This window comes from Eschscholzia californica, unplaced genomic scaffold (genome assembly GCF_041429995.1).
Source record: "Eschscholzia californica isolate CP2 unplaced genomic scaffold, dmEscCali1.0.p SCAF_1, whole genome shotgun sequence".
Classification (NCBI taxonomy): Eukaryota; Viridiplantae; Streptophyta; class Magnoliopsida; order Ranunculales; family Papaveraceae; genus Eschscholzia; species Eschscholzia californica.
In genome coordinates, this window is record NW_028238198.1 from 16,317,066 (window position 1) to 16,338,997 (window position 21,932).

Sequence of the window (21,932 nt, forward strand, 5' to 3'; positions counted from 1 at the left end):
CCTTGTTGGTTGTTCCATATACACATCTTCCTCCAAGTCACCATGAAGGAAAGCGGTCTTGACATCTAGTTGCTCAATTTCTGGATTCATACTTGCAGCATATCCCAATACTAACCGTATAGAGGACATCTTGACCACCGGAGAGAAAATCTCATCAAAATTAATACCCTTCTTTTGCCCAAATCCTTTCACCACTAGGCGTGTCTTGTACTGTGGTTGTAAGTTTCTTTCTTCGGTCTTGATTTTGAACACCCACTTATTTTTAAGAATTTTCTTATTCATAGGTTTTTCAACCAACTTAAAAGTATTGTTCTTATGCAAGAATTCAATCTCATCTTGCATATCTTCCAACCACTGCTTCTTATGTACATCATCTAGGGCTTCTTCATAGCACTGCGGTTCTCCACCATCTGTAACCATCACATACTCGTGTGGAGGATACTTTGTAGATGGTGCTCTCTCTTTAGTCGATCTTCTCAATTCAACTGGTGGTTCATGTTGAACTTCCATTCCCTGCTCAACATCATCACTCATAGAAACATCTTCATGAGCTTCATCTTCATGAATTTGTTCTTCACCTGCATTATCATGCATAACCTTAGAAGAGATATGTGGATCTATATCAATAAGATCATCACTATGATTCTCATGCTTCTCAACTTTCCCGAAGTCCTAAATAGTTTGATCTTTAAAAAAGATCACATCTCTACTTCTACTAATCTTCTTATCGACTAGATCCTATAACCTGTATCCGAATTTCTCATCTGCATACCCTAAAAAGATGCATTGCTTGGCTTTATCATCAAGTTTTGCTTTTTGATCTTTAGGTATATACACAAAAGCCCTGCAACCAAACACCCTTAGATGTTCATAACTGACTTCTTTCCCAGCCCACACTCTCTCAGCTACATCTCCATCTAATGGTGTTGAAGGTGATAAATTGATCAGATAACATGCAGTACACATTGCCTCACCCCAGAAGCTTTTAGGCAGCTTAGCTTCCGAGAGCATACATCTAATCTTTTCCACAATAGTGTGATTTATGCGTTCTGCTACACCGTTGTGGAGTTTTGGGATCTGTCTGTTCATGTCGAATACCATGGTTTTTGGAATACTCTTCAAACGACCAGATGTGTTCTCCTCCATTGTCAGTGCGAATGCATTTCAATGATTTTCCTGTTTCCCATTCTACCATGTTGTGGAAATTCTTGAAAATTGTAAGTACCTGATCTTCGGTTTTTATGTCATGTGCCCAAAATTTCCTGGAAGCATCATCTATGAAAGTAACAAAATACAAAGCACCACCAAGTGTTTTGACCTTTAAAGGTACACAAACGTCAGAATAAACAAGCTCCAAAACACTAGATTTTCTTATAGATGCATTCCTTTGAAAAGAAACTCTATGTTGCTTACCTACTAAACAGTGAGAAAAAGTGTTTGAATTTATACCTTTCATGTTCGGTAAGTCTTGTCGTTTAGCGAGGATTTGAAGTCACTTCTCGCTCATGTGTCCAAGTCTTCTATGCCAAAGATCAGTGGAAGAGTCTTTTTCCACTGCATTCAATTCTCCTTTACACAGTTTTGCTTGAGTCCTGTATAAAGTACAACACTTCTTTCCTCTTGCTATCACCATTGACCCTTTTGTGAGTTTCCACTTTCCATCACCGAAGTGACTATGATATCCTTGATCATCTAATACTCTGGTAGAGATTAGGTTATATCAAAGATCTGGTATATGCCTCACATTCTTAAGAATCAATGTACTCCTTGTGCTCGTCTCAATTTACACTTCTCCAATTCCTACAATTTTTTAGAAACCTAAGTTTCCCATCCTGACTTTACCAAGGTCACCAGTTCTGTAAAATATAAAGAAATCCTTACATGGAGTAGCATGATACGAAGCACCTCAGTCAACCAACCATGTTTTTTCTAGTTCTGACTCAGTCATACTTAAGCAAGTGTCTCCACAACCTGAGAGTAAGATAATGTCATCACCTGATGCAATTGCTGCAACATTATCTTGTTTTTCATCATCCTTTTCATTTTCCTTCTTTCGTTTCCTGCAATCACTCTTGTAATGACCCATTTTTCCACAACCAAAATATTTAACTTCTTTCTTTGGTTTTGCTCTCCCCCTTGACTTATCACGGTTATGAGGTTTTCTACTTTTACCTCTCTCCCGTCTTTCTATAACAAGTGCCTCTGATTGAGACTCGTCTAACGATGATTTCCTTCTTGTTTCTTCATTCAACAAACTACCTGTTACGTGATTCATACGCATTATGCCATCAAGAGCAGGATTGCTAAGAGACACCACAATAGACGTAGCATTCCTAGTAGACGGAGAAACAACGGCGACGAGTGTGTGGTTAAAGCTAGAAAGCAATTTCATGACGAAAACTTTAACGAATCAGGTCTACTTAAAATCCAAATTATTCACGTGTAGAATGGAAGAGGGTTCTTCTATTCAAGAATATGTGAACAGGTTGGACAGGATTATCTCAGATTTGAAGGATATTGATGTTAAGGTTGAGGACCAAACCCTCATATTGTTACTTTCATTACCTAAATCTTATGAGAACCTTGTTCAAACTTTGATGCTTGTTGGTGATAGTCTAAGCATGGAAGAGACGAGAAATTCTTTATTAGCGGATGACCTTCGTAAGGTTGCTACTAGCAGTATGACGTTGGGTGGAGTAGACAATGATCAAGCACAAGGGTTGTTTGCAACGAGGGGGAGGAGTAATGAAAGAGGAAAGGGAAAGGGCGGGAAATCTAGATCCAAATCTAGAGGCTCTTTCAAGAAAACGTGTTTTTGTTGTGGTGAGCTTGGCCACTTTAAACCGGCTTGTCCAAAGAGAAAGTTGAAGAAAAAGAACAAAGGCTACAAGGAGAAACAAGAGATGCAAGAGGCGGGATATGTGCCAGAAGACCCTGACGAATGTTTCTCGGTGATAGAGGTGTCTGAGAAGATCTCCGACAAGTGGATGTTTGATTCAGGGGAGTCACACCATATGTGTCCAAATAGGATGTGGTTTACTACCTATAGGAGTATAGATGGTGGTACAATTATAACAGGTAATGATAATATATGTAAAACTGTGGGGCTCGGAACAATACGTATCAAGATGCACGATGGAGTGGTAAGACATTGACGAACGTAATACACATACCCGATTTGCGGAAAACTCTAATTTCTCTCAGTGTGCTAGAGCAGAACGACTGTAAGATAATTATAGAGAATGGCTCCATAAAAGTCGTTAAGTGTTCTTTGGTGGTGATAAGAGGTACTCGTTACTGTAATTTATACAAACTTTTAGGGAGAACAATTACGGGAGATGTAGCAGTAGGAATCAGTGGAAGGGATCTAGCGGCTAGTACGAGGCTTTAGCATATGTGCCTTGGGCATATGTCAGAAAAGGGTATATCTTTGATGTGCGGGAAAAGCTTGTTGAAGGACATGAAGAAGCCGTGCATGGAATTTTGTGAGCATTGTGTGTTCGGAAAGGCACAGAGGGTGACGTTCTCTACAATCAAGCACATGAGCAAAGAGGTATTAGACCACCTACATATCGATGTCTGGGGACCGGAAAAGTTAGCTTCCAAGGGCGTACTAGGTATTTTGTTACATTCGTTGATGATCATTCGAGATTTATCTGGCTTTATTTTCTGAAGCATAAGAATGAGGTATTCAACACGTTCCTGGTGTGGAAAGCAATGGTTGAGAACAAAACTGGTCGAAAGATGAAGACGTTAAGATCGGATAATGGGACCGAGTACACGGATGGGGAATTCAAGGAGTTTTCTAATCAGGAATGCATTGTGAGGCACTAGACAGTAGTAAACACAGCTCAACAGAATGGAGTCGCAGGGAGATTGAACCGTACACTACTTGAAAAGGCTAGATGTATGCGCTCTAATTCAAGATTAGGCGTAGAATGGTGGGCAGAATCTATTGCTACAACTTATTATATTGTGAACCGGTCTCCACATTTTTCTTTAGATGGCGGCATACCTTACGAGGTGTGGTCAGGTGAACATGCAGGTTACGGGACATGGGAGGTTGCTATCCAAGAAGAGATGGAGTCTCTTCACAAGAACAAGACATGGGAGGTTGTCCCATTGCCCGAAGGAAAGTCTATTATTGGTTGTAAATGGGTGTACAAGAAGAAAGAGGATTCTTCCAAGATCAAGGGTACAAGGTATAAGGAAAAACTAGTGGCCAAGGGTTATGCACAGAAAGAAGGGGTCGACTACAATGAGATTTTCTCCCCGGTCGTGAACATACTTCTATTCGAGTGCTATTGAGTATTGTTGCTCATAGTGATCTTGACCTGGAACAACTCGATGTTAAAACCGCCTTCTTGCATGGTGATCTGGAAGAAGAAATTTTTATGGCTCAACCTGAGGGATACAAGGTTGAGGGCAAAGAAAATCAAGTATGTCGTTTGAGGAAGTCTCTTTACGGATTGAAACAATCCCCTCGCCAGTGGTACAAACGATTTGATTTTTTCATGCTAAAGCATGGATTTCGCAGAAATGACTATGATTGTTGTGTACACATCAAGATGCTTCGCGAAGGCGACTTTATTTATCTCTTTTTGTTTTTGGATGACATGCTTATTGTTTCTAGAAGCATGGTGGAGATAGATAAGTTGAAATCTCAACTCAGTCAAGAATTTGAGATGAAAGACATGGGCGTTGCAAAGAAGATATTGGGAATGGAGATTAAGAGAGAGCGGTCAAGTAAGAAACTGTATTTGAGTCAGAAAGGTTACATCGAACGAGTAGTTTCTCGATTCGGGATGCAGAATGCGAAGGCGGTGTCAACACCTTTGGCATCACACTTCAGGCTCTCGGGAAAACAATCTCCCACTACTACGGCGGAGAAGGATCATATGGATCGTGTACCGTATGCTAGTTCAGTTGGCAGTTTGATGTACGCTATGGTGAGTACTCGTCCGCATATTTCACAAGCAGTCAGTGTGGTTAGTAGGTTTATGGCAAATCCGGGGAAGACACATTGGGAAGCTTTGAAGTGGGTCTTGAGGTACTTGAAGGGTACCGCTGATACGGGTTTGTGTTTTGGTGGAAACACATGTCAGGTAAGCGGTTATGTTGACTTAGATTATGCTGGCGGTCTTGATAGAAGACGATCTATTACTGGTTATGTATTTAGGGTACATTGTGTTCCAGTCAGTCGGCGATCGATGTTACAATCTACAGTTGCGTTATCTACTACGGAGGCCGAGTATATGGCAATGGCTGAAGGTGTGAATTGTGGTTGTGGGTTCTTCTAGATGATTTAGGGATTAAGCAAGAGTGCCTAGATGTATGGTGTGATAGTCAAAGTGCGATCCACTTGACGAAGAATCAGGTTCATCATGCTCGTACTAAGCATATCGATGTCAGGTATCACTTCGTACGAGATGTCGTAGAGGAAGGTGATGTTTCTCTCATGAAGGTTCACACAGATGAGAATCCCCCAGACATGTTGACTAAAGTGGTGACATGTAGCAAGTTTCAGCATTGCCTGGAATTGCTACAAATCGGCTCATGTTAAATTGCCCGAAAGGGCGTAATGGCGACAAGGTAATCTTTATGTGAAGGGTTGGTAGAACTACGGTAGGCTTGATCCTATAAAAGGGTACGTAGGCAGCCATGGTCATATGGTGCAGTCGGATGAAGTTACAAGAAGCAGATATATCTTACAAGGAGTATCCTGGTGTTCGTCCAAAATTTGAAATGTCTGAAATTGTGTACAAGGTGGAGAATTGTGAGAGGCGGTTTCAATTGAGAGGTTATTTTCACAATTGGCGGTTTCGGTTGATTTCAATTGAGGCAAGTTTCAAATTTTAGTTTTTAAATTGGACCCAAGTCGGTGACAAATTGGACTCAAAGTCGGTGGAAAATTATATATATATAGGAGGTTTTAGTGCCTATTATACACACACATCAACATCAACAACACAACAACTCAAGAGCAACTATTCAACAGCGAGCTAGGGAGAGTGTGAGTAAGTGAGAGAGAAATTTTATTGTCGAAGATCTAGTATAGAAGGTTAATTTCTATACGTTACCATCTTGGGACGAACTTGCGGGTTGTGGGAGTCTTCTTCATCTATCCTTCAATAAAGTTTTCTTGTTCGCCCGAGGACGTAGGCTTTAAAGCCGAACCTCGTTAATTCTGTTCGCATATTTAGATTTTGGCTTAGCTTTTCGATTAATTTTCATAATCAGATCAATTGCAAGGATAGGTTTGATAGCTTCCGCGAACTTTTAGTACTAACAGTTACTATCTTGGCCTTGTCAATGCATCCACCAATGCAAAATCTATAAATCATGTTGTTTCTGTCGAACTACATACCTTTTATAACTTCGATTTAAAATTTAGTGGGTTTACGAATCTAAGTCTGTTTAGTGGGGAACCAATGCAAGTTTACAGTTGGGCCAATAAACATGCGTAAACCAGATTCAACTATCATCTTAAATTCCATGTATGTAGGCTTCTCGTCAATTACCACATCTTTTGTAGCATCTCATTACACATTAGGATGGAGTTTTAAGTCAACCATTGGGTCTCCATTGACTTCCACATAGGGTTGTTGTACCAACTATTATGATAATGATTGTCTTTGGCGTATCTTTTATCATAAGAAGAAAGAAAAAGTTTGTTGAACTGATGGAGGATTGCGAACTAAGTTACTGTTCACATATATTCATTCTCATACAAAGATCTATACTATGCTACGAGGGTTCAGGGAGAAGGAGATTATTTGTACCGGTGGCTTTAGTAGGGTGTGTAAAGGTTCACTTCCTACTTCTAAAGTCAAAGTTGTTGTCAAGAGAGTTTCACATGATTCAAAAGTTCAAAACAAAGGGAAAAGGAGTTTATTGCGAAGGGGTTCCGGGAGAAGGAGATTCTTGGTACAGGTACCTTTAGTTATTAGTAGGGTGTACAATGTTGGACACGTCTCTAATTAGTGACTAAGGGTGACCCACATTCCTAATTCCCCTCTGACTTGGTTTTGACCATTTACTGATTTGAATAATTAAATACGTACATGGATGATGGAAAAGAAGTGGGAGTGGTTATAATAACTGAATGTCCCTAACCCCTCATATATTACTGCTTGTGTCTCTCCATCATAAACACAACAACTTAAGGAGAGAATTGGGGTTAGAAGATTTTCAGGATTCTCCATCTATCTTTCTTCTTCAATTTATCACTTAATCAACAATGGCTGAAGGTATATACTTCCGCATTTATTTAGAATTAATTTTCTAACATTTGGTATCAGAGCCACCCTTTGGCTTTGTTGATTAGTATTTAAAATTATTTATCATGATATCTAAACTCATTATCTTGCTCTGTCATTTAAATTTAGATATAAGAACTATATTGTTAAATTATGTGAAACAAAATTTTTGTTGATTCCTCTTTAAGATAAATATTGGAATTAAATTTTGTTTGATTTTGTGAAAGAAGATATTAGGAAACAAAATCGATTTGAGAGATTTTATAAGCAATGCCCAAACTTGTTATAGGCAATCTTGCTAAAGGCAAGTCCTAATTTGGTTAGAAGCAATGTGTTGGTAAAGAGGCAATGCCCTGTCCATGTTTGACCTAACAGTCAACGGTTAAGTCAATAAACTTGACTTTGTCATCCCTCCAATTTGAGGCCCCAACGTCGTCTTCGTCAATCTCCTTCTCGTCAATCTCCTCTTCGCCATCTTTAAATCCCATCTTCAATCTCTTTCTCTCTATCGTTACTCTCTTCTTCTTCTTCTTCTTCAATCTCTCATCTCCATCTTCTCACATTTTCTCTGTCTATAAATCCATAGATTAACCATTAAACCTAGAATTTGGGAAATCGAATTTTTATAAAATCTTGGTACCAAAACTTCATTTCTCTGTGTGGGGTTGATTGGAGTGTTAATTGAAGCGTTTCTGACGACCAATTTAGTCTAGAGTTGAGACAATCATTTGAAAGAAGAAAATCCAAAACCCCAAACCCACCAAATCTCTTTGGTTTTTTTAATTGATCTTAAACTATGTGCATATATTTGTATCAGTCTAATGATGCTTTTCGAGTTGTTTTTTAATAAAAATGACAATATTTGAATTGGATTAGTATAGTTCCTTCTTTATTTTGTTCAAATTTGAATTCTGTAGTTAAGGTATTTGATGAAATGACTCAAATAGAAAGAAAAATATAAAGTCCTCTGAAACTTGTTTTTTTTAACTCATTCACATGATTTAGTTCCTTCTTTATTTTCTTCATCCATGGTGGTTCCAAACAAATATGGTATCACTTGCACTTAGAGTTTGAGGAGACGAACACAATAGGTGTTGCATTGATTTAGTTTCTTATTTTGAAGAGAGAAAAAAAAAAGATAACTTGGGTGAAGATAACCCTCAAAACTTAATTATTGTAGGCATTGCTTATAAAAAAACATGGTCATGTATAATTGACCAGGTCAAGTAGAAAATACATTGCCTACAACAAGTTTGGGCATTGCCTATAAAATTACCCAATCGATTTTATCGAAAACAAATTCCGTTAATTATTTGGTAAAGATTTTTTATTGAGATTTTAGTAATACATTTTGACTAAATAAAAGGATGAATTTAAGGTATTAATTTCTAAATCCATGAAAAACTGATTTCAGTAATTAATTTCAAAAATAAATTTTCAAAGTTTGCACATTTGAAGGAGATATTGTAGGAGTAGTTATTTTTTTATTTTTTGAGTCTATAGACCAAAAATAGGGTCCTAATAGGAGATTTAATCCTCTATAATCCTAAAAAGGATTTGAAAACCTAAATAATAATCTTAATAGATATCCGGTCCTTTTAGTGTCATCTAGAGAGATTACACAAATCCATATAATATTTATTATATATGCAATACCTATATTAACCTTCGGTTAATATCTAATCGTGATTTTCCTTCTAAACCGTTTTAGATTTCTCTCCATATTTATCTCAACTTTCTCTCTCCAATCACGTTCTTTATGTAACTAACAACTCTCTCTCTATAATTCCGTAACCGAAATCCAGAAACTTTCCCATTACCTCTCTAAAAATGAAATCATCATTAAACCTTCATTAAACTCTCGCCCAGCTGTAAAAAACTCCATTGATTAGTATTCAATCAAGAGCCATCATCACAAACTCCATTGTCATTTACAGTTTTTACTCATCTTCTCTTTATTCTAGCCACAACTATTCAGGTTTAACATCTTATGTACATTTGCTTATAGTTAACGATTCATATTGAATATTTCATAAATATCAAATGATCGTCTTTTCCATTCATCATTTACAATGAATCTGTATTGCTGTTATTTTCCATAACTAAAGTGTTATTTCATGTATTTGATATCTCTGTTTCATTTTTATTGCATCCATGTAATCTAGATCTGATGTTTTCATTCAAATATTTCGATTTCTCACAGCTAATATTATCTTCACATCAAATTGAACTGATAGTACAGGTAATGTTGGGTATTAGATTTCAGTCATTTAATCTCAGATCTGTAAAGAAAATACTTGGTATGTATTATACATTATGTATAATTTACGTTACATTATATATATTTTTTAATAATATTATGTTGTAAATAACATGTACATATATGTAATTTATCACAAAGTACGCATACTTTCTTACATAGTTGTCTATAAAATGTTGTAATAGGTATAAATTACAATTTTACATTCGACAAAGTATGCGTACTTTATTTACAAATGAATGATATTCTCATACATACAGATATAAGTACGTATTTTGTTCTTTACATTTTCAATTGTTTTCGTATCAAAACAATTTTTCTGTTTTACAATATCAATAATTATGTTTTACAGAACAGATGGAGATTCAAGCAGATTTATCATTACAAAGCAAGAAGACGATATTAAAATCTGATGGTTGGGATAAAATGTTTACAGAACCTGGTCAATTATTTCCCGGGGGTGCTAAAGCATTTCGATTTGCTCTTCGTCAATATAGTATAAATACTGGCCATGATTTTAAATTTATTAAAAATGATTCGAAGCGGGTAACAGCTGTATGTCCTGTTGAAGATTGCAAATGGAGAGTACATGGATGTGCGCCATTGAAATGCGAATCCATGTTTATTTTGAAAGACATGGAAATGAAACATGACTGTGAAGATTTCATTAAGAAGACCAAGAAACCCAAACTAAACAGTTCATTTGTTGGGAAACTTATTTTAGATGATGTTACAAGAAGCCCGGATCGTTCGACAGCAAGTCTGAAAAAAGACTTCTTGAAAGATTATGCTGTCCAACTTCCATATTACTACACTTATGAGGGGAAGAAAGTAGCAATGAATGAAGCATTTGGTCAAGAAGGAGACTCATATGCAAAACTTAGATGGTATGCTGATGCCTTTTCACGTACCAACCCAAACAGCATAGTACAACTTGAAGTTGACGATGTGTCTCGGAGATTTAAAAGAATTTTCATTGCACCACATGCTTGTATAGCTGGCTTTCAATATTGTCGACCAGTTTTATATGTGGATGGTACATTTTGCAAGACTCGTTTTAACGGTTGTATACTGGCTGCTGTGGCTAAAGACGGTAACAATGGTAATTTCTGAACATTCTTTATAAAATTCATCCAAATCAATCTATAAAAGTATCTCATTTTTCAACATCATTTTCTATCATTTTATATAGATTATTTTACATTTACGATAAAGTATGCATAATTGTACATAATACTGTCATACTTTATTAAGGTTTCATACTTTAAAGTATGAATATTATGTAAAATTTACCATACAATATGAGGATTTTACATAAGATTGCTTGATGAATATTTAAAGTTTCATACTTTCACTTAAATATTTACAAATTACAGGTCTATTTCCGTTAGCATATTCTGTTGTTGATGTTGAGAATGACCAAAATTGGGACTGGTTTCTAAGGCATTTGCGCAATGCTCTGAATATGGAAAAGACGTATATCTTTATTTCAGACCGTCACAATGGTATAATCAACGGTGTCAAGAACATTTTCCCGACAGCACACCATTCCTTCTGTGTATGGCATCTAAGGAACAATCTGAATTTAAGATTGGCAAATGGAGCTAGAAAATCAAAATTCTTCCAAACATTAATTTTCAAGGCTGCTAGAGCTCTCCCCGAATCTGAATATCACGCAACTATTAATCAGATGATACAAATGGGTGGTTCAAAAGTTGCAGCATTTTTTAATTCCTTAGACCCTGCCTCTTGGGCAGATGCTTTCTTTCCCGGTATAAGGTACGATCTGATAAATAAGTGTATTCATTTCATTTACTATATTGATAATTTATGTTGACAGTACATATTGTACCGTATACAGTTTTGACTTTAAGTACAAATAACACGTATTTTACACCGCATATCCGATAGTTTATAGAAAAGTATGTATTCTTTTTGTTAAAAATTATCGACTTCAGGCTGAAATATTTAAAATTTATATACGTTTTATTTGATACAGATACACGGCGATATCATCTCAACTCTCAGAATCCTTTAACAATCAGATTCGACATGCTCGTGGACTACCAATTACAGCAATGTTGGAGGCAATTCGTATTCATATAATGAACAAAATGAACACAGCAAGGGAATTGTCTAAAAAATGGACGACGTTCTTGTGTCCAACCATAACTGATTTGTTGAAAGCAAAACATGATAGTGCTGCAACCTGTAATATTGCCCAGGCTGCCCCATTTATATTCGAGGTTTACTCAGAACCTTCTCATTGTGTTAATCTTCTACAGATTTCTTGTACTTGTAGAAGGTGGCAAGTTGATGGTGTTCCTTGTGAACACGCAATGTTGTGTATTAAAAGCTTGTCTGAAGACCAACAAGATTGTTTTTACGATCCTATTTGGACAACGGAGTCTTATGTGAAGACTTACCAGGAACATATAATGCCTATATCCAATGTTGATGAACCAAGGATTTTTGATGAAGCCACCAAAATTCTCCCACCGTTGATTCGTCGTAGACCAGGTCGTCCAAGAACAGTACGGATCGAGAGCTCTGGGAATATGCCAAGAAAATTAAGGATATGTGGTAGGTGTAAGCAACCTTCATACCACAATCGGAAAACATGTAGGGTAAACATCTGATGTATTTAAATATATGTTACATAACACTTGCAATCCACATAATTTTCTAATATGCAATCGTTTTTTCCTATGTTTTGTTTCACTATTCTATCTTTATTCTCTATCAGAAGTTTTTTCTCTACATGAAGGTTATACTTGCCTAACATATGTGGTGTATATGTTAGCAAAACCAATTACACAAAATACAGTACAATTTATGTATTTTGGTGCAAAATTGTTAAAGTTTTTACAGAATTTAAATTTACATAACGTGTTCTGGTTAAAAGTTCTTGTTTTGTTTCATAAATTTACTGTTATTTATTCTTAAATATTCATACTTTGTCTCATGTTGTCCGTACTTTATTTCATATTTCTTACGTGTTTACTACATAACACGTTATTTATCAAAACGTTACTCATGTTTATGTAATAAATGAAAGGAAGAAACTTGATATATTTCAGACATTTTTTAACAAATATGAATTTTTAATTAAAAATTACAGTTTCAACCATCAAAATATTTTATACTTCAAACTGGCAATTGTAATTCATTACAACTAATTTTAAATTTCAAAACATAAAACCATACTTTAATCTAAACTATATTAAAGATTTTTTCCACAAATCTCTGGTTTCATTCAATAGCTCGTACGTCAGTTCCGCTCTTCTACGCTGAGCTAATTCAATCCAATCTCTTGCAAGGTATTCCTCCGGTACTGCCCATTTGTAATGTTTCATAAACATTAAATCCATATGAAGCATAACAAATAGTCCACAATCCGCACTGTCAATCATTGATATAAAATTTAGTATGAAACCACAAAATAATTTATATACTATGTAACTATCTGTATGCATTACAGTAATCTTAAAAATGTGAAATATTATGTACTTACTTTTCTCCTTGTTGATGATCATACGGCGTCTTCGAAATCTTACATTTCTTCTTAAATTCAGGACTCACATATTTTGTTTTGTGAAGCACATCTAATATGTATTGTCCATATCTTGCAGCATTTTCTTCACATTGTTTACGTAGCTTTATGTCAAAGAACAACGAGTTGTAATGTGTCCAAGACTGATCAAAATAATCAAATACTAACAAAGTCCAGTGAATACCCCTACTAACATCTGTACTCATCGCATGACACATTGGAGCCACTATATAAGATATAAGCCCTCTTTCAGCCTCCTTTAATAACCGTCCGGATAGGTGGGGGTCTATGTTTGACTGGGCTGACTTGCAATTTATCATTGTCTGTCAAATAAAAAACACATACTGTATAAAAAAAAACAGGTACACTGCTATAAAGTATTCATACTTTACAACAAACAAAACACTTGAATCGAATAAAGTATACATAGTTTTCTCATCATGCAAACCTTTTTAGTTGACAAAACATGTAATTTATACACATAAAAACTTTTCTATTATGAAATTATGACTTCTGTAATTAAAACTTACCCATAATTCAGATGCGAGAACGAAAACTTGTCCAGCCCCTTTTAAAACTTTTGAAGATAGATGCTTTGACCACCAATTTATAAGCTGAGCATCGGTTTCACAGTTCATCATAAGCCAATTCACCTCTCTTCCTCTAACATCACTTGTTAGATTTGATTCCCATACAATTGTTCTGCATGTTAATTGTTGTTAGTTTAACAGATTAATTTATAGCAAAATATTTATATTATATTATATATATTAGATTATGTTTGTTACAATCATCATAATGTAACACAAACAACAAAACATTTCATAACATATTGAAAATGATTCGAAAAACTTCAAATTCATTACTTCATCTTCACTCCTTGGTTGAACTCCTCAAGCAGACCCTTCTCATTCTGGTTCACTTTCTTCCAAACCTTGCTCTTCTTCCAGTTGCTAAGTGGTTCATCATCATCAATCGAAACTCCCTTCCCCTTTTTATCTTGTTCTTCAACATTGACTACCTCCTTTTTCCCAATTTCCTTCTTTTTATCTTTCTCGGCCTTTTCTTTTGGCTCGGCCTTTTCAGTTTGTTTCCTTGTTCTCGGAGCTTGTTTGATTCTCTTAATAAGAGAATTCTGTTTAGGTGTTTCACCCCCATCAACTTTTCTGTCCGATCCACCCTTAATAGCTTTTGATTTTGTTCTCTTCTTCTTTACTGATGTTGGAGTAGTCTCGACAAAGTCATCATCTACGAGTCTTTCTGTTTCAGCATTCTCTTCATATGCTTGAGCAACTTGAACAACGTCGGTGAAGTCGGGTGCATTTGTGAAATCTATTCCCAAATCAAAATTGGGAGTTGAACTATATTGCTTCTCTTCCTCATTAGGCACCAACACAATGGCCGTGCATGGCACGTTTCCATCATCAACTGAAAACAACAATCATATAAAAAAAAATGGATTCATCACTAAATTGACATATAAATAATATATAATTTATTTTGTGAAAATTATATTTTATGTAAAGTATCCATACTTTACCATAATGAGTAATATACAAAAGTAAAAGTATGAATAAATACTGACCTTCCTGTTGTTGTTCTTCCACATTTTCATCTTCCTGTACTTTATCATCATGTTCTACTCCATCAGACATCTCATCATTGACATTTTCTTTATCCCCAACATTATCTACATCCTCATTCTTGTCCCCATTATCTTGACCCATTCCTTCATTATGATAATCATCCATCAATGATTCCTCCCTCTTTTCAGAATTTAGAAGTAACTTCAATTGTATTACTTCATTCCTCAAACTTTCAATTTCCTCATCCTTTTTCTTTAATTCTTCTCTTTGATTACTTACTTCTCTACTTAGGGCTTCGATTTTCTCCACCCTATTCAACTCTTCATCAAAAGGTATATCCACAACTACCTTTTCTGTAAACTTCAACATTTCTTTCTCTTCTTCACTCACATCATCCACAACATCCTCATAAACCTGCATGTAAAGAGTTACATAAATCACAGGGTGTTCTTTATATGCATTCGAATAATTTATCATAAATTATATGTAATGTATGATAAATCACATATAATGGAAAAAGAAATACAATATATTTATAAAGAAATTATACTTTAATTAATAAAAGTTCACATTAAAAGTTGGTTTTACCTCCTCGGGTTCAAGACCAGCTAATTCATTTTCCATTCCATTCTTGAATCCATCAACAGACCACCTCAAGAACCTTGGGGTTCTTGTTTCATTCAGTGCATTCTTCGCATACAGATTAGTATGCATACACACCCAGAACTAAAGAAAAAAAAAAAAAGTATTAAAAATTACTCATACTTTATAAGAAAGAATATGCTATTTAAATAACAAATTAATTCAAAAAAGAATACTCACAGGTAACAGTAACAAGCAACCAGATGCTTTGGTGGGGTCTTCTGAATGCTTCTCGATCGTTTCCATCATATATGAATGTATTGCTCTTGGCCATGACACCCTGTTGATTGCTCTTCTAGACTGGATGTTCTTATAAATACTAGGCAATACAGTGAAACCAGCCAAAGTAGCAAATAGGAAGCTTGCCGAAAACATCATAATTAGAAGTTGAACAAATTCTATTGCTGGTTCACTGTTCCTTACGCATTTGATTAGTGCATTCCCAACAACAGCACTTGAGAGACCCATATTTTTGTTTCTTGATGCTTCAAGTGTTTCCTTGAAGTATTTGTTCAAGAAAGCACACTTCAAAGGATCTAGGTCATTTTTCTTAGGGAATGCCTCATATTCAGAACCCTCCATTGGCATTCCCAACAACAAAGATACATCTTCGGGTTTGAATTCTAACTCTTTACCCCCAATAACAAATTTCTTTGTCGATTTTTTATATCGACAAAGAACATCCAAAATGGCAATTGTAGGACGAATAGTATAATTCTCCCTTAATATCGTACCTTCTGCCATAGCATCAAACAATTGACTGAAAGGAGTTTTGCTAATCTCCTCCTTCATTTCTTCAGTCATGTAGGTACGTATGCTATTGATTAACTCTATTGGTTTGCTGAGAGTGTATCTGAATAGTGCCGATGTTTTTTGCACCGGTATTAATTTCTGTTCACCTACTATATCAATCCACTTACTAGAGCTTCCTTTGTCCTTAATCTTCAAACTTTTTGAACTACCACCAGCCTGCAAATACGATAAAAAAACACAATTGTAAACCGTCAGCCATTCTTCATCTAAAGTATGCATACTTTAACTAACATGATTGGAAATTTGTTAGACAGAATGAATTCTTTAAAGTTATATCCCAAATTTGTACATCAAACTAGGCATAATTTGTTAAAAGAAAAAAACATATATGTATGTAAATCATAATTTATCATTCAAAATAACAATAAATTAGAACAAATTCCAGATACTTTACCTCAGATACTGATGTTTCTTTTGTTTTCGATTTCTTCTTAACAACTACTTCTTCGACAGTGGCCTTTCTCTTCATAGGACTCCTTCTTAATGTGCTTTTTTCTTCTGTAACATTCGCTTTAGATTTCCCTTTTGGAGCCATTATCAAACTATTGCTGCAATGTAAAGGACATCTCATTAAACCCTAAACCAAAATCAAATATTTCATTAAACCATTTTTAAGAAATATTGTTTAATTTTATATAAATTATCTGTTTTTTATAACACAAAGTTATCTTATTATTAAACAGGAATAAAAGTTTAAAAAGAATATTTAGGTTTTTCAAGTAAAACAAAAGATTTTAATGTCGATCCCTTCTTTGTAAACATCTAAAGATCTATTAATCATGATACAAAATCGATTTTGTACCCCTTTTTTAAATAATAACGAACGAAAAAACCCTAAATCTGTCTTAATCTCCTTTAAAACGAAAACAAACATCATATCTAGAGAGAAATCTTTACCAAAATCAACAAAACCTCTTCAATATGAAGTTAAACTGACATGCAACAACTATTTATAACGATTTAAACTGAAAGAACAAATCGTTTCGCTTTCAATCGATTTTATAACGAAAAGGGGTTTACTTTACAACTTACCTTTTCACCTGAAGCGATTCTTCAATGTAAAAGATGAATGGAGAAGATGAAATGATATAAACTTTCGGGGTTTCTAGATCTATTTAGGGTTTATCGATTCGATCTTCTGAAGAGATTTGATGAAAATAGAAATCGGGTATTTTAGAGAGAGAAAATGAATTTATGAAGGGATAGTTAACACTTTCTGTTTCGGCTTCCTTAGTACGGCCCGAAATCACGCCCGGCGGTTTTGGGAAAGTTTCCCAAAACCCTCGGAAATTCAAATATCCCGGGTTTTTTAGATTTAGGATACATTGGGTAATATCCAAAAAATTATCCATACTTTATGCCCTTCTTTTAAAAGGACTAAAAATCCATAATCTAAGAGGAATGGTCTATAAACCTATTATCAAAATGATTTTGGTCTATATACCCATGGACTCGTTATTTTTTTGGCACGAGTTATTTTTCACTTGGAAACTATGCTTATACGATAAAATATTACTTATTTTTGGAATTTTCGGTCAAATCCATTACCCTTATGTCTCTCTTTACATAGAATGTCAATCGAAGTAAACAAAGGATATATTTGACAAGATTGATTAAGAGTTATAAGTTCCCACGTACCTCTTGATATTTTCTCCCTGTATAGATATAAAAACAGTACCACCAGACTAGGTGAAAATTTTCTCTGTTGGTTAGTCACCTTTAAACTAATTACAAAAGAGAATAAAGTGTCTCTTCGGGATAATCCCTTTTGACAAACCTTGATTTCATGTTTATCCTGAATTGTTTTGGTGTATCAAAACTGTTAAAGTTTTCTGTTTGGATATTATGTAAAGTGAATGGGTCTAACATAGATTGATCTGACTACGGTGATCTTGTTATGATGAGATTTGTTGAAGTATTAATTTTTTGCTTCTATTATTTAACATTTCTTCTTGACAAGAGATAAACATGCTTGGAATATATTATGTAAAAGATCTGAAAGATTAGTCACATTTATTAGTAGTTCTATTTGATTAATATGCCTTTGAAATTGGGTAGGAAGTCAATTTGTTCATACATGCATATTTAATACAACCTACACCATGGATATGAGGACTAGTTCATCAGGGACGGAACCAGGACTAAAGACAAAGGGGGGCCAATGTAATACGAACTCACTTGTTACTAAGAGACGACTTTTATATAGAGTCGTACCACCGATTTTTTTTATGAGAAAGTAACTGCTACAATAAATCAAAACGAACTGGTACTAGAAAGCAAACTCGGGAGAAAGTTAAAATTATGATTTTGTTTAATCTCATTATACTTTCATGGCTCAAGAACATCTTCTAAATAAAAGTTTTCGAGAAGCTTCTGCTAATTGCTTCTATTGTCCAATCAATGTGAATGGTTGATCTATATCTCACACTCAAAAAGAAAATTAAAATTTCTTGATAAGGTTTTCAACAAAAAAATATAGTTATTGTTTTTTAAATTAAAAAGAGCTTATTAAACCTTATTGGTATTAGTTGCTTATTCTTTATACTAATAGCAGGGTCATAGTAAATTAGGAAGTCTTAAAAAACTAAGTATATATTTTGAAAATTATGCTACCTCAAGGGATTGAACCCGGATCACTCACGTCATAGCCACACAATCCAACCAAAGAGCCTATTCAACCTTATCAGTATTAGTTACTTATTCTTTATACTAATAGCAGGGTCATAGTAAATTAGGAATACAATTCAACTCTCTACGGCTAGGCCGAGGGGGGCCATGGCCCCCTCGGGCCTAGCTGTAGTTCCGCCCCTGAGTTCATGAAAAGGATATATTGTCATTTATTTGGACATTACATATTTTTAGAGTAGCCACAGCATCTAGAAATATGTAGATGTGCGATAATAAAATGTTGTTTGTTTTATCGCATCAAGTTAAAATGACATTTCTAATTGTAATGTAATTTTTATAAATAATTATTTTGCCCCACAGGGAGATAGTTATTTTGTAAAATTATATTGGAATAGGATAGTACAAGAAAATATTAAATGTAAATTTTCTATGCCCACAGGTGTGAAAATTTTACGGATTTAATATTTTATTTGTATTAGTCTTATTAATATAGTATAGTAAATTCTTATGCGGTTGTAGCCTCTGCCCACAGGAAGGTTAGAATTTACTGCTAAATTGACGTTGGTTGATTTAGAATAAAGTTACATATTTCATAGCATGAATATTTGTTTTGCAGCTATCTCTACTGCTTTTTTGAATGATACTTCTCGTATCCCTTCGTTATGTGGTGATAATTTCTCGGATTGGAAAGACAGTGTTCTCTTCACTTCAGGGTGTATGGATTTGGATTTGGCGCTTTGTGTGGATGCACCACCCGTCCTTACGGAATCAAGTACGTCTCAGGAAAGGTTGGACTATGAGCGGTGGGAGCGATCTAATCGCCTAAGTTTGATGCTCATTAAGTCCCGCGTAAATAAGAGTGTTCGGGGTTCTATACGCAAAAGACTTTCTTAAAGCGGTAGAGGAACAATTTGTTCGCTCAGATAAGGCACAAGCCAGCACCCTAATGAAGAGACTTTCAGACAAAACTTTTGACTATTCCTAAAGGAGTGCGTGAGCACATTATGGGGATGAGGGACATTGCTGCTCAGCTGAAACTCCTTAAAGTTGAAATTCCTGAGTCATTTTTAGTTCATTTGGTACTTAACTCTCTTCTTGAGGGATATGGGCCTTTCAAAATCTCCTACAACACACATAAGGAAAATTGGTCAATCAATGAACTTCTAACCATGTGTGTTCAAGAGGAAGAGAGGATGAAACATGATAAACTTAAGAAACTTGAAAGTGCCCATTTTGTTTCTCATGTTAAAGGAAGTACCAAGAAAGGCAAACATGTCTAGAATGTGCAGAACAAAGAAACTATGCCAATAAAACATCATGGCAAACATGTGAAATGATTCTTATGCAGAAAGGTTGGACATGAAAAGCAAGATTGCCTCAAGTATAAGAACTGGCTCGAAAAGAAAGGTAATTTCATATCTTGTGTATGTCATGAATAGTTTTTTGTTGATGCGCCAACTAATACTTGGTGGATTGACTCTGGTTCTACGATTCATATTGTTAATACCATGCAGGGTTTTCTTGACCTAAGGAAGCCGAAAGGAAATGAGGTTGGCATCTATTCCGCAAACCGGATGGGGTCTCAAGTCGAAGCTGTGGGGACTTTTAGATTAATTTTAAAAACTGCCTTTGTGTTAGATTTAAACAATGTTTTCTATGTTCCATCTTTTTCTAGAAACTTAATTTCTTTTTCAAAACTTGTGGATGTTGATTATGAATTTTTATTTAAGAAACCATGTTTTCGTATTGTGAAAAATAATTTTTCTGTTGGTGGTGGAACTCAAATTGATGGTTTGTACAAAATTGATCTAGACCCCACTTTCGAGCATAATTATTTAAATATGCATGCAGATGTTGGTATTAAACGTAAGATGGGAACTCCTCTACTTTATGCACAGGAGATTAAGGTCACATCTATATTGAGCGTGTAAAAAGATTAGTGAAAGATGGAGTTTTAAAAACTCTTGATTTTACTGATTTTAGTACTTGTGTGGGCTGCATAAAGGGAAAGCAGACAAACAAGACCTCTAAGGGTGCCAAAATGAGCTCTCAGATCCTAGAGATCATATACACACTGACATATGTGGACCATTTCCTACCCCATACCTCAACGGTCAGAGATATTTTATCTCCTTCATTGACGACCATACAAGATTCATGTATCTTTATCTTCTGTTTGATAAGACTGAAGCTTTTGATGCCTTCAAAAGTTTTAAAGCAGAAGTAGAGAAATAAAAAGACATGAAAATAAAGATTGTAAGGTCTGATAGAGGCGGGGAGTACTATGGAAGGTACACAGAAAAGGGTCAGATGCCTGGTCCATTTGCTAAGTTCCTTGAGGAAGAAGGCATTGTTGCTCAATATACAATGCCTGACACACCTCAACAAAATGGTGTAGACGAAAGGAGGAACTGAACTCTTATGGACATGGTGAGGAGCATGATTAGTAAAACTAATCTTCCTTTATCCTTATAGAGTGAAGCCTTGAAAACCGCAGTGTACATCTTAAATAAATTAAGTTCCATCTAAGGTCGTTCCTAAGACACCATTTGAATTATGGAACAGATGGAAATCGAGTTTAAGTCATTTACACATATGGGGTTGTCCTGCAGAAGCGAGAATTTACAATCCTCACATAAAGAAGTTAGATCCAAGGACAACCAGTGGGTATTTCGTTGGCTATGCAGTTAACTCTAAGGGATTTAGATTTTATTGTCCTTCACATTCCCAAAAAATAGTTGAGGCTAGAAATGCTAAGTTCTTTGAGGATTTTAATTCAAGTGGGAGTGATTTTCTTCGACGGATAGAATTTGAGAAAACACGAGAGGAACCTGAGTTGCCTGTGGATACTAGAAATTTGGTCGTTGTGCAAAGAAGTCAACCTGACATAATTGCACAACAATCGATTTTAGAGCAACCGATTCATGAAGAACAAATCCCACAATAACCTGTTCCACAAATTGAGCATGAAGATGTGCTTCTAAGGAGATCCTCAAGAACAAGAAAACCAGCTATTTCTAACGATTATCTGGTATATCTCCAAGAGTTTGATTTTGACATTGGGCCTAAACGTGACCCAAATTCATTTTCAGAAACCATAAATGGAGAAAAATCTGCACTTTGGTATGATGCCATGAAGGAAGAGATGGAATCTATGGCTAAAAAATCAAGTTTGGGATCTCGTTGAGTTA

The 21,932-nt window shown here is 35.3% G+C and overlaps 2 protein-coding genes across 2 annotated transcripts; one reads left to right on the top strand and one right to left on the bottom strand.

Moving 5' to 3' along the window:
• Positions 1 to 9,876: 9,876 nt before the first annotated feature.
• Positions 9,877 to 12,238, top strand: LOC147564571 (uncharacterized). The gene is made up of 3 exons (XM_086665961.1): positions 9,877 to 10,621; positions 10,896 to 11,298; positions 11,519 to 12,238. Exons 1-3 carry the CDS (start codon positions 9,877 to 9,879, stop codon positions 12,156 to 12,158), a joined length of 1,788 nt encoding a protein of 595 aa, XP_086522087.1. The 3' UTR covers positions 12,159 to 12,238.
• A 499-nt stretch (positions 12,239 to 12,737) lies between these two features.
• LOC147564572 (uncharacterized) lies at positions 12,738 to 17,266 on the bottom strand. Its single transcript, XM_086635306.1, has 9 exons — positions 17,146 to 17,266; positions 16,508 to 16,661; positions 15,481 to 16,269; positions 15,247 to 15,384; positions 14,658 to 15,072; positions 13,939 to 14,500; positions 13,603 to 13,774; positions 13,241 to 13,395; positions 12,738 to 12,921 (listed from the first exon to the last, which is right to left on the bottom strand). Exons 2-9 carry the CDS (start codon positions 16,646 to 16,648, stop codon positions 12,738 to 12,740), a joined length of 2,556 nt encoding a protein of 851 aa, XP_086491432.1. The 5' UTR covers positions 16,649 to 16,661; positions 17,146 to 17,266.
• Positions 17,267 to 21,932: the final 4,666 nt, after the last annotated feature.